The sequence below is a fragment of the Neopsephotus bourkii genome, unplaced genomic scaffold, assembly GCF_033783945.1.
Source record: "Neopsephotus bourkii isolate Nb327-2 ecotype Australia unplaced genomic scaffold, CSIRO-AGI_Nbou_v1 NB_659, whole genome shotgun sequence".
NCBI classification, from domain to species: Eukaryota; Metazoa; Chordata; class Aves; order Psittaciformes; family Psittacidae; genus Neopsephotus; species Neopsephotus bourkii.
In genome coordinates, this window is record NW_026901158.1 from 2195237 (window position 1) to 2208729 (window position 13493).

The following is a 13493-nucleotide window of genomic DNA, read 5'->3' on the forward strand; positions in this document are numbered from 1 at the left end:
CCCCAGAAGAAATACATTACCAATTGAACTTACTACACATGGGTGATGGGAGATGCTCCCACTAGAAAGGCAATAGGAGATAAGAAATTTTGACACCTACTAACACTCTGTGAGCACGGGTATAAAGGTCACCAAGACACAGAAACAGCATGAAAAAGGAGAAAAGAGGAAAAAAAAAAGAGGAAGAAAAAGGTCAGCAAACCAGTAGCTTTCAGGATCAGTTTCTTTCCATTGTTTGTAGCACCTTGCATTGAAAGAGCTCTGTTTGTTAAAGTCAGCTTTAATACTCTGTAAGAATGTCACTGGAGGACTCTGTGACCTATTTCTGTGTTGTTTACAGCAGCGTGGACCTCAGTATTCATCTATCCAATTCTCTTGGTGTTTTGTGATATCCATGAGTACAGTATAAGCCATTATACCCATATCTTAAGGTTTTTTTCCCATACTGTGCCCTAGATTCTTGGGACATATGAGGGAAAAGGTTTAAATGGTTCACTGACAGAAATTACAGTAAGAGTGATGGGGAAGTATCTGGGGTTTGTCAGAACCTAACTGCCCTACAGCACTGAAAGGGAGCCCTAACAAAGAACGCAGCTACAGAAAACGTAGGAGACAGGCTAACACATTTATCAGCTACTCATGGGATTTGGAAGAATAAAGCACTTAAAATCTGTTCTTTTCAAAATGGAGGAATGTCACAGTAAAGATCACTCTTTTCTTGCATTCACATGTTTTACAGCACCAGACCTGCAGCTGCTATTCTCTCTATTCAGCCAGACACTGCTGAACGGCAGCGGTGATCTGATTTTACACAAGCCTGAGGCTTGCCAGCAACAACTGAGATTGACTTTAAGAAGCCTGAGGATACAAGCTCACAAAGAAAAAAACCAATCAATTGCCACTATCAGCCCTGGCCCCGCAGAATGAAGCTGAGCACCAGTGAGATCATGGTGATTTTCAGACAGCACCTTCTGCTGCACTACATCAGGCTACAAACCCACACGAGAGCTCTGCCAGCCACAACATTCCCAAGGCCTGAAGGACTTCTGGCTCCATCCTATTCAGTTACTTATTTCATTGAGAATCACACTGCTAAAAGCCTATTAACTACAACAGAAATTCAAGATTAATTATTTAGACTAGGATTTTTGCCATGTTTGCCAACGTCACACTAACTCAGTGAAAGATCCTTCTTCACAACAGGTCACTTTGAGGGATCAAACGCCACAGTGGAGGTCAGGCTACATAAACTGCATGTGGATAAATAGATCCAAGTAGATTAGCAGATCCAGATGCGCAAACAAGGATAGCAGGATTTATGCCTTAAGTCTTTTTACCACTGCAAAATAACATTCCCTTGACTTGACATTTCTCTGCATACTTGAGGAGCTTCTCTGGCTGTTAAAGTCAGCATCTCAGAAAGATACTTATTTAATCTTAAACCTCCATGACTAAACATACCCTACTATGACTCTAGTTGTATGCATGAAGTGCCAATCATGGTCTATGAGGGCAGAAAGTAATAAAGAACCTCTATGAAACCAGCCAGGGCAATCTGCCTCCCATTCTCACGTCTGCTGTTCACGCCTCAGGCTACTTCTGCTCTGCTACAGCAGCACCTTTTCAAAAGAGATAAAGCTTTCTGGGAACTATTGTTACAGATGCAACAGCAACCTGCTTTTGAAGCACTGCGGCTTAACAATCCCTGGTCTCACAGAACTCATACTTAACTCTTTCCACTTAGCTGGAAAGGAAATCATTTTCTCCATCATTTTCTAGTCCAGGTTAAGTCCAAACCTTACACATGGCAGATGAACACAGAACACTGGGGAAATGGGTACCAGTAACCCAGAGTCAGTTTGGGTTTGAGCAGACTGACTGTCTTGAAGAAAGCAGATGGTTTCTTCATCTTCAAGGAAATTTCTGACAGTTACCTTCAAATTCTCCACAATCTCCTCAACTATATTCTTTCAAGGTCTCATTATGAGGAAGCTTCTCCAGATATAGAGAATTCAGTCATATAAGAAAATTAGTTCATACAAAATGAGGTATTTCTGTGTACTGAGCTTGACAGAAGGAAATTATCTTTAAAAGCACATTAACAGTTTACAGTCAACAGCAAGCGGGAAGTATGATGTCTAAGGGCATGAAAATCTGATCCAGCTGCAGGTTTGCCTTTGGTGAGGAAACACAGGCTGAATGCACACAGTGTTCTGAAAAGCATGCATACAATGGGCAATCAGATTTGACAGCACAAAGACTAGAATATTCATATCAATGCCTAAGAGGTATCCAAAAGCTGAAAACCTGATTAAACCACCAAAAATATGCTGTGCTGGAAATTAGACTGTCCAAATTAGATTCTTATTAAAAATTGATCATATTAGGCCTATTCATCATATTCACAGACAACACAAAGAAGGCAGTATGAGAGCAGTAAAGGCCCTGCTTTGAATCCCAAGCTAGCTGCTTTATTAGAAATAAGTTTTTAGCACACAGATTCCAACAGATTCATCTCTGGTAGTGAAGGGGTGGTAACCATAGCACCTGACCAATTTGCTTACTTGTAATGCACCTTCAGTTATGCTGAAATGTTAGTGTAAAATGGTTTAGAAGGTAAAAAATAGGTGAATAATGAAAAACACCTATCACCATTTCATTCCAATACAAATTAATCACCATTTCGTTCCAATACAAACGCTACTAAGTGAACTACCATTTTGTTGGTATTTCCCGAATGAAGGTCATCCACAAGCTCAAAAGCACAGCTTTCTCATCAACTACTGGCTTTTAATGTACTGAAGATTAGTATTAGATTAGCCATAACATTACCCACCTGGATTTACAGGAAAGTGGGGAAAGCCAAGAGCATTTGATTAGTTATTGATACAAATGTATGCTAACAGTTCATGATCCTGTTTACAGAAGTGAGACACAGTAAGAATATTGGAGAGAGAAGTAGTTTTGAAATGTTACGGTGCTTCAGGAGGAGGCAGTGAAATTCAAGGTCTCAAGAGTTTAATCTTTCGGTTGGCATTTCTTTTCTAGGCAAAGCCTCCAGGTGTTCATGTCTCAGCCCAGCCCTTTGGGACAAAATCCTATACCACAGACAGCACCAACCCATCTTCTCGTGTCTAAGCTACACCTACACTGACAGAGAATTTATTTTCAGTAATTAACTGTGCCCCAAAGGACATGAATACTAGTAATAGTGAAGGTACAGCAACACTAACTTGAGCATGACACATCTAGAATACATACACAGTAGCTGCAGCCCATGACAATAGAGCTTTACTTCCAGAAGTACCAGAGATGCCTAAATCATCTTGTGCTCAGGGAAATACGTACACGACATTCACACAGTCAAGTGTATGCCAGTTCCTATGGGGCTATGTCTAACATGCAGGCACTGCCAATGCTGTATTGTACTCATTTGTGAATAAGCTGAAAATTCAGTCTCCAAGAGCTGATGTTTTCCGCAGCATTAAGGTCCCTTGGTTGTAAAGCAAACAAACCTACATATGAACAAGTAAACAACACAACAGACTGGGGAGCTCCTACTGATAGCTCAGGGAACAAGTGAAAAGTGTTCTGAACTATTTATGGTTCATAGTGATTTGGAATGTTCTGGTTTGTAGTTTCTCTTGTTTTGGAGGGGTTACATTACAAACTTGCGTTAAGTAGAACATAAACTCTTACAACATAAAATATGTTTGATAACAAGAACTATGCTTTTCTCAAACACAGATGGAAGAACATATGCAAAGGAAACTCCTAGGAGTGTGTTACTGGACATCTGTTATTCTTGGAACAAAAAACGAATCATTTTTCACTCCAGCAACCGTTCAACCAGAGAAAAGTATTTATTTGCAGTGCCACCTGCTGACAGAGTGCAGGTCTGTGCGTGGAACCGGAGGTACAGACCACGCTGCTACCGATGATCAGCTCATCGGTGCATCGCAACCAAGACCAGGATGATTCCCAGGAGAACCATCACCAGAACCCCCAGTGCACCATTCTGAAAGTTTACTTCCAAGTCATTTGCACTTATTTACCTGTCACTGCTAAATTGATTGGATAATTTACCCTCCTTTTACAAACCCGTCCTGCCTCTAAAGCAATAAGGCTGAAGTACTGTTGGGATTTGGTTGCTTTTTACTATTAGTGGCAGTGCCATGGCAGTGACCCAGCACACTTGAAGAGTATGTATTAGAGGATGTTCATGGATTTAATTGGATTGTGGATATGGTAATTAGCTGAAAAGTAACACACATTGCAGAAGTCTATTAAGGTCCATACCTTTTCTCTCACTTTTCCAAGCAGAGCGTACTGTGGAACAGAAGAACGCACTGGGTGGGTCAGAAAGGGTTAAAACAAACATATATGATATTTTTAAAGATATCTGCAACAACCAAACACCAACACACAGCACCAATTCTTCTCAAAACAGATAAAAAAGAATGGCATTTTATTACATTCTGAATATTGAAACAACACAACTACAGTCTGGTGAGAGAGTCAAACAATTGCTCAGGAAGGTGCGAGTGTATTTAACATAGCACAGTACAAAATGCTCTTTTGAAGGATGTGGATATAACAGGCCTGATGGACTAAAAAGACTTCAGTGACAATGAACCTGATGAAGTACCACACCCCACACACTGCATTGCAGCTTCCTCAGCCCTTTTAAACTCAGTAGAAAATGCAGGGAAAGGGCTTATGGTTCTACCATATTTACTATTGAGAGATCTCTTCTGGCATTGCAGAGGTGTGTAATTAAGTTTATTCCAGAATGTAACAATCAAAAGCAGTTCATCCAAACTACGTCTGATCTCACATAGAAGATGTCATCCCCAGCACCCAAGTGGGACTTTAAACAACCTGGTAGGTACGAAAAAGTAAAGAATGCCATGGTGACAACATCCAACAAGTCATACTATTTTGAGAGGAAAAGCAATCTACCTCATCCACAAAGAGGGGAAGTTCTTCTGGCAGAATCCAGGATCGAGGATAGAAGTTATATTCAAGAGGAAACAGATCCTGCATTGTTCTCACTGCCCGACTCAGGGTAACTTTTCGTACCATCTCTGTCATACCTGGGAAAAGAACACACAGTGTCTAAAAGCCACGGAAAACCTGCACTGAAGCCTTATCCTAAAAGTAAATTGTTATACTCTTACTCATGCTACTGGTAAGGCATGCTAGTCATTGCTTTAACAAAGCTGAAAAGCTTTTAAAAGGTAAAAGCTGACAAAATATTTGGACCATTCCCCTGCCATATTTCGTGTTATAGGTATTACTGTATCACATTAGAAAAAAAATCAATTATCAAAAATACAGCACACAATAACAGAGGGAAAGCTTTAGTCAAACAGTAACTACTATCTTTACCATAATCCAAAACAATGGCCCTAGCCTGCTATCGTTCCAGAAACAGGCAAAAAATGTCATTTAAATATAACCAACCACTCTGTGTGTACTTTGCATTCATTTAAGTAACTATGTCAGAAAGAACAGGATGTTGTGAGGAGCCCAACTTCGCTGTTTTCCTGCAGCTTTGAAACGTTCCGGAGAATGAGGTCTAGCTCTGCAGGACTGGGTTTGACAGCTGTGCAGGGCATTTGCTTACCAGGTAGAAGCCGGAATACACAGAGGGTAACATTCATCTAACACAGATTTAAACCACCAGAAAACTACACTGTCCACTACTTGAGTGTGAACTTCTCACAGACAGGAGAAAGGGTAAATAAAAGCATAAATTTCTGTATCTGAGGGCTCTTACTCTCACAGCATACAAAAAGCAGCACTAAATCTGAAGTAAAGGGCTTAGATAAGTCGGTACCTAAGCTCTTAGCTCATTTAGAGACATCTCAACAGGGATTAAACAAGAGGGAAAAATAAATAAAAGAGCTCAAAAAAGTTGAAGAGTCATCATCAAACGAGGGCTGCCATGAACTCTTCAATATTAAAAAATCCATTTGAGGAACTTTGAGCTTCTCCCTGAGATAGGCCAGAGGATAAAACAGAACAGATTCTTTGCACTTTGAATCAAAACCAAACCCAAAGACACAGTTATCAATGCTACAGAACTGACAATAATTACAGACTTCACACAAATTATAGCCCAAAACTTACTTTTCCTAAATTCATACTTATGAAGTATTCTTTTCATCAAAAACACTTTCTCTCCAAAACAAATCTTAGATAAAAAATTGTTAGACACCCATCCTGATAGTCCTACCCTCTAAGCAGAAATCACCTACCAAAACCCAGTAATATGCTGAAAATACTATCAGCTGCTTAGGCAGATAATTCACATCAAAAAACAGCAAAGCACAGGAATGGTTAAAATAATCATATTTTTAAAGCATTTATTTAAACTAGAAACAGAAGTAAGGTACCTGGAAACTTGTTGACTTGACCTGAGAATATATTATTGTCATGAAATGACACCCCGTGCCAATAGATATCACACGGCAAGCGTCTGCCAAAAGGATACTGAAAAAGAGATAGAAGACAAGTTTTGAAGCAATCTGGCAATACCCATTCATTCCTTACTTTTCTAAATGCTCGTATTAAACAGAAATCATTCAAGAACAGTCTTTTGACTGTCAGATGAAAACACACTCTGTATTTTGGTTGCAAAACTAAGAATATTTTGATGGGTTCAACACTCTCAAGTTCAAGATGTTAACAAGCCAGGAAAGGTTTCCAGAAACTAAAAACAAATGACTGAGAGGCATAATGTGTATGGAGAAACTTCGAGCTTGTTATCAACCACAATTAAGGCATGACTCATTTGTAATTTAAAATACCATTACAGGGAATAAAATTTCATTAAGCAGCACTTAATTCCGGCACATGAAGACACAGCAAGAGCGAGTGCTACAGCTGGGAAGTAAACACATTCTGATGGAGTTTGGGGTTGGGGTTTTTCCTCCTCTGTTTAAGGGGTGATAAGCAACCATCCAGGGAAAAAAAAAACAGGAGAGATCTTGGAGGAACTGTCATTACTGGCAGTTACTAAATCAACTCCTGCTCTTCCAAACATTACCAGAGCCCCATGACTTGCCTTTATTGCTCCGTCACTGCAAGCTGGCCACCCACATCCCTTTCCCAGATATCACCCATTCCCACAGTCACCCCCAATCACCTTACATTTCCATGTGCTCCCTTCCAGTCTCACATGAGCATGAAGCATTTCTGCTCCCTAGTACTTCATTTCAGGGAATACATGGAGTTAGTAAGATTGTTGTAACTTAAGAGTAAGTTGTTAACTGCAAAGCACTCCCTGAGCAAGCTGATTTCGTGGTGTCCAATAAATTCAAAATGGACATTCAAAGATACATAAGTGAAATAAGCGCATTATTCATTTATATATATATTGGCTTATATGTATTCATCCCTACAGTATTAATTCTTTTCTGGTACCAGTAGCCTGTAATTAAAAGAAAAGCTTGCGATTCAGTTAATGGTTTGTTGAACATAAATATTTCAACTACTGAGAACAAAGGCAATTATTTCAACAGTATTAATTCCAGCTTCTTTTCCCATTCATACAAGACCTCACCATAAACTGGAAAACTACAGAGTTACCTATTATCAAAGATCAACCTTCTTTAAAGCAGCCTGAAGAGCTCTGGAACAGCACTGCCAATTACCAACAGCAACAGTTTCTAATAGTAGTAAAGTGGGTTTAAATTAAGACTACCAGCAGTAAGAACAAAAAGCCCCATGAATTAACAGTATCAACAGTTCAGAGCAAAAAAAAGAAACCCAAGTTAAAAGCCAAGCATTTGTAAACCATGTTATAAAGTTTTATGCAAAAAAGGAACTCTTTTATGCTTGTTCTCTCAGACACAGACCCACTTATCAGTCAAAACCACCACCCATTTTATCTTCAACTCCATGTAGATAGTTTTAACACCATATGGAATACACTCACAGGAATCCCTTCTATTATTAGGCTCCATCCTTTTCAAATTAACATGCTGTATTTCTGACCACAGCATTTTTAAGACACTTTTGTATTACACATCAATCACCCAACGACTTCAGTACTATTTACTGATAGAAAGAACCATCCTATTTTGCAGAAACGTCTTATTCTTTACTCCAAATGTCATTTTTCTTCCTTTAAAACATTTCTTTAAGCACTGGATTTTTTTCTTCTTCAATATGATAGGGAAAAATAAAAGACTCTCGTAACGCTTTTGAGGGAATTATTTTATTTGCTATTTTAATTAAAATTTCAGTTTCCTCAGTAAATAGCCTTGAAAAATTTAATTTCAAATGCTAATTGAGCAATGCATCCTTTCTCTGTTTCCTCACTCATAGGGATGAGATACCAAATTTAACAGAGCCAGTGGATTCCTCACTTATTTCATTATTATTCAGCCTGCAAAATCCGGTTTTCTACAAGTGAAAATTAATTCTGTTAGGCTCCAAAAGACAATCAGTGGCCTCAACCTCTCTCTGCAGGTATAGCCAGAATACAGATGCAGCGTTGGGTCTCCAAGCGCCCTTCCCACTAAAACCTGAGCAATTTATTTATTTATTAAATGAAATTGAAATGAAAGGACTGGAATTTGCATTTATATAACACTTTTCATCTATGGAGGATATCAAAGCACTTTACAAACACCACACAGAAATCATTTCACAACAGATGAAGAGCGAGCAGCTCTGGACTGGAAAATGGAAGCACTGCACTCCCGCAGCAGCGGTTCAGATAGCACAGCAACTTCCCTACTCCTGACTAATCGAGATTATTTGGATTTATCCAACAAGGAGATCAAATGCACCTCCTGAATGAGCTGGAAAGGATTCTTTATCATCTGTACTAAACTTGTACTTAAGAATAGTGTTGGGAAATGAACAAGGAAGTTCCATTACTTGGGTCCCTCTGGCAGCACTAGGCAGACAGAAATTAAATGTGATTTTGGTAGAAGAGCCCTTCCTGCTGCCTCCCACCTCCTGGGGCAGGGGACTAGCTAAAAGGAAAGGCAGGCAATTGAAGTAACTTCCGTCTCATCTACCTTGTGGCAGCTGGAATAGCCTCAGATCTGCACTAACCAATGCCAAAGCGAAGGTGCCCACAGCCACAGAGGGATGGAGGTCAGGAATGTGACTAGAGCCATCCTTGCCACTGCATGACTGCCTTGTGCAGAAAACCAGAGTCCAGCCCTAGGATCAATCACTGCAAACAACTTTCAGGTTGCAGTCAATTCACTAACTCTTTGAACAATTCATTTTAAATCTTTTTTCTATTCAGATTCGGGGTGTATTTGTCAGAACAAACAAGAAGCCACAAAGAGCTTTGTTTCCAAAGTTGTTTCCATCATTTTGACACAACTAATAATCCTTCATGGTCAAATCTGTCTGACAGGTCATTCCTACCTTTTGATTATAAGCCAATCATTTAAATTGTCTTACGGGTCACATCAGTCTGTTCCATCATGTTTAATGACAAGTTAAATGACTCATCTTCTAGTCAGCTTGTCCCAGCATAAAATTTCAACCTATTTCTACGCCTCCATCCAGCTACTGAACAGTGAGACAAATGAAACGCTTAGTACTGGGATATTTGATGCCCGAGACATCTGCTTCTTCCACTTCCCTGGTAATTGAAAGCTAGGTGAAGAAATAATTTATTAGTGATGAATAAACTCGGGATGCAAGCTCAATTTGTGCCCATTATTTCATTTGGCATATCATGTTCATTTAAAGAATGTGACACACTGAATCAGATAGTCCAATCTAGTGAGGGGAGTAATTGCCTCACTGGCACACACATTAGAGTCCTGCAATGCTTTTTAAAAGGTCCCCCCTGTGTGTTACTCCAGACAGGGCTATCATGGGTGATAATTTAATTTACTTAGACTTGCCACAGCTGGGGGAAAAAAAAAAAAAAAGGAGTTTTTTTCCTGTCTTTTGCTTCCAATAGCAGAACTTCAATAGTTAAATTGGTCTGTTGGATGCTTTCATTCTTCCCCATCTACCAGTGCAATCAAATAAACTCTGCTCACCAATATTAGCCATGTTTTGAGTATTCTTCCCTTTTATTTTTTGTCTTCTAATGGCATTTCCCATATGCCAGTTTACTAAAATGAACTACTACCATGTGGACAATTCTGTAATCACACAGTGCATTATGACTTACTTCTATGCATTATCAGGGAGCATATTGCAGTAATAGGCTATTACTGAAACAAAGCTCTTCTGGCAAGTGAGGGTAACTACAGCGAGGAGATTTCAGAGCATACAACTTGAAACAAAAAGCAAAGCAAACCAAAAGGCTGTATGAGTCTGTAATACTATGCATTAGACAAAGTTCTCAACAAAAATGAGACCACTTTAAAAAGCCTGTAATAGCATCTCCTGCCCAACAAAATATTCAAGCCAGCACATCCAGCAGCAGAGAGAAGAACAGAAACAAAGCAATGGGGAAAAAACGTAAAAGAAGTGATGAGGGAGAAGGATCAAATACACTAAACTGAAGTCCAAAGTGCAATCACCTTAAAAAGTATTATAAAAGGGATGAGAGTAGAATACCAGCCCCTACAACATCAGTATTTAAAATACACCCATTTCATTATTAGTTCCAAGATTATTTCTTTCCACACTATTTGTATGGATCCTACAAGAAACAACATCTGTGTTCCCTCTGCTGGGCCTGCTGTAACAGTGCACCGATTTTCAAGGCTCTTTGGTCATTACTGACAGCTGTCTGAACAAATATTTTAGTGCTGTTTTTCTAGGGAGAGCTTTCAGAATTATACATAACTTGAGGAAAAGAGGTTTTATTGGATTTTTCTCATCTTAATGGTATTTTTTCCTTCAAATCTTTACAAAATCTTGCTTACTGATTCCCTGTGCCTACTGAAGTCTGCAAGCTTGAGGTCAACACTTTGTCTTGCTCCCATCCTAGAAGACTTTCACCTTCATATTTTCCACAATGTCAGCAGTACCAGTGAAGAGTCACAGCTAATATTAGGTCCCCTTTCCCTACTCTTTCCCCTTCAGGGTGGGGGGGTGAGAGGGAAATAAAAAGAGAGAAAACTGATTGTCACACATACACTGGTATAAGAAACTATTTCCTTGACAAAAAGTAACATCACATTCACACTTATCAACCTATTTATAAGCTGAATACATTACAGCGACTTGTTCATAGGGAATGAATTATGGGCCATCTAGATGGTAAAGTCAAGCATCACAAAATTCCATATTAAGTCTCTTCTTTATTCAAAGGGGCCAGAAGAGGAAGCAACAGACTAAATGAAAAATATCGACTGAACTCATGAATGGAAGAGAAAGAATATTGGAGGAGGCAGTAAGCAAAGAAAGATGAAGTAAAGGCAAAAGCAATTGCTGTTGGGGGATGCAGAGCAGGAAGCAGGATGTTGATTAACACAGTGCAGAAATTCAAGAGAGGAACAAGAGCATGTGAAACATGATTTGTAGAACAGAATATCAAGTGCCAGGCAGATATACACAACAGTAAAATCTCAGGAAACAGACAAGGCAAAATTAACCAGCAAGAATGGCTCATTACCAGTGTAATCTGCGAGGCTAACTTATATCAGTAATTCAGCAACAGTCCCTGCAATGGCACCAGGAGCTCTGAAAATAAAGCTTAACCATAAGAACAGAGAAATTAGGTGTGAAGTCCCCCTTGCTCTGTATGTCACCACCTAAAACACAGCACAAGGCTGCTGACAGACACTGCACAGGGGCACTGAGGAGTAAGAGAGTAACAGGCTTTAATTTCACGCCTCTGGAGTTTCCTTATGACTTTGCTGCAAGAGCAGGAGTTCAGAACTGGAGCATTTGTGCAATGAGATTGTGACATTCTCCCACTGGATTTAAATACCAAAAACGTTGAAAGTAAATTTTATGCAGCCAGAGGATGAGGAAGTATTACTCTTCCTGGCAATAAGCATAAATGTCTTTGTAGTATTAAGTATTTAGGATGTTATAAATAAACACAGGTAATATTTACTGCCACTCCATCCTCTTTAAATTTCTATAAAGTTATTAGGGAAAGAATATCATTACAATTTAAGAACAAATTAGCATCTATAATAAGATACATATATTAGAAATCTCTTCAGGGTTTAAATAAAGAGTTCCAAGATATCATTTTTGCGCCAGCTCCCATATTGCCATGACTCTGGTTCAGCAAAGACAGGCAGGCACTGAACTCCTCACACAGAACAGAGAAAACAGATGACTCAAGCTGCAGGGGGAGGTGGGGGAAGGCCATACCTTCTCTGCATGCACTGATTTAGAAGCGTAAAGCCTGTTATGTATGCTTTGTTGAGTGGTTTAATATTCATTCATACACAATGCTCTTTGACATGCCTTCTAGATAACCTGTGACGCAGAGGCTTTGCCACCAGATCAAACAGCTGATGTATCAGGTGATACCCAACAGATGTCTGCTGTCATAAGCCTTATTTCACGTATCTTATTATGAGGGAAGGGTGTACAGAAAGATGCAAAGCAAAATAGCAGTATGTTTTCTCCATATATATATATATATAAGCAGTACAATTTCTCCATAGCTGTAGGTTTCTTTTTTGCCCTTTCCAGGGACCAGTTTAAGCTTTGAAGCATAATATCCGATTACCCCCATTCTGGCTTGCATAACTGACAATGGCAGCTTTGATCATTAATCAAACCAGCCTCCAGATTTGAAACCTAATTACAAATAACCCCATCGTGGAGATTACAACAACCGGGATGACCCCGCGGCTATAAGACTACTCCTCTGGGGAGGAGGCCATGGCGGGCCGGCAGAGCAGCGGGATGCGGTCACCACCAGGCCGGGTGGGCCCTGCAGGAGTCGGCGGGGAAGGGGCAGCGGCCTGGGGCTGAGGCCCAGGAGGCCCCCGAGCGGTCTGGCGCTCACCTCCCTCCAGTGGAGCTGCCGTAGGCTGATCTTCAGCGCCTCCAGCGAGGTCTTGGCCTTGGAGCTGTCCACCGTGACGCGGGGCCGCCGGACGGCACGGCCTCCCTCCTCCCCTCCGCGCCGGCCCGGGGCCCGCCGCCCCCTGCCCCGCACCGCCCGCCCGGGTGGGCCTTTCGGGCCGGCACCGCGGCGGCACCGCCCCCGGCCAGCAGCGGAGGGCACCGGCCCATCTGCCGCCGGCGCCCCTGTGGGGTGGCCTCCCTGCGGCTCCTCTGCGGGCAGCGCCGGGGACCCAGGGGGCTCCTCCGCCTCCCGGGCCAGCTCCATCCCGCAGCCCTGCCTCCGCTGGGCCGCCGCCCCCACTCGTTGCCATGAGAGCGGCGCGGCCGACGGGGCGCGCGAGGGGCCAATCCCCGCGAGGCCCCTGACCCCGCTCGCCCCGCCTCGCCGGCGCCACGCGCTGGGGCCGCTTCCGCCATTTTGAGTGCGGGCAGCACCGCCTGCCTCTGCCGGGGAGGCCATTTCGGAAAGGAGCGCGGCCGCCATCTTGGAAGCGGGAAAGCACCGCGCTATGGCG

At 41.4% G+C, this 13493-nt stretch overlaps 1 protein-coding gene across 11 annotated transcripts in view; it reads right to left on the reverse strand.

The window, feature by feature from the left end:
• Window positions 1-13255, reverse strand: part of TTLL11 (tubulin tyrosine ligase like 11) — a 61267-nt gene extending 48012 nt beyond the window's left edge. For 9 of the 11 annotated variants that reach the window (XR_009725296.1, XR_009725295.1, XR_009725298.1 and 6 more), the window contains exons 1-3: window positions 12917-13255; window positions 6402-6498; window positions 4963-5096 (exon numbers count right to left, since the gene is read on the reverse strand). Coding sequence is in view for 6 of the 11 variants with exons in the window: in XM_061352524.1 (XP_061208508.1) it covers window positions 4963-5096; window positions 6402-6498; window positions 12917-13243 (558 nt within the window). In the remaining 5 variants the exon portion in view is untranslated. Of the gene's footprint in view, window positions 1-4962; window positions 5100-6401; window positions 6499-12916 lie in introns of those variants that run through there. The other 2 variants (XM_061352526.1, XM_061352525.1) reach the window with 2 other exon arrangements.
• Between the last annotated feature and the right edge of the window lie 238 nt (window positions 13256-13493).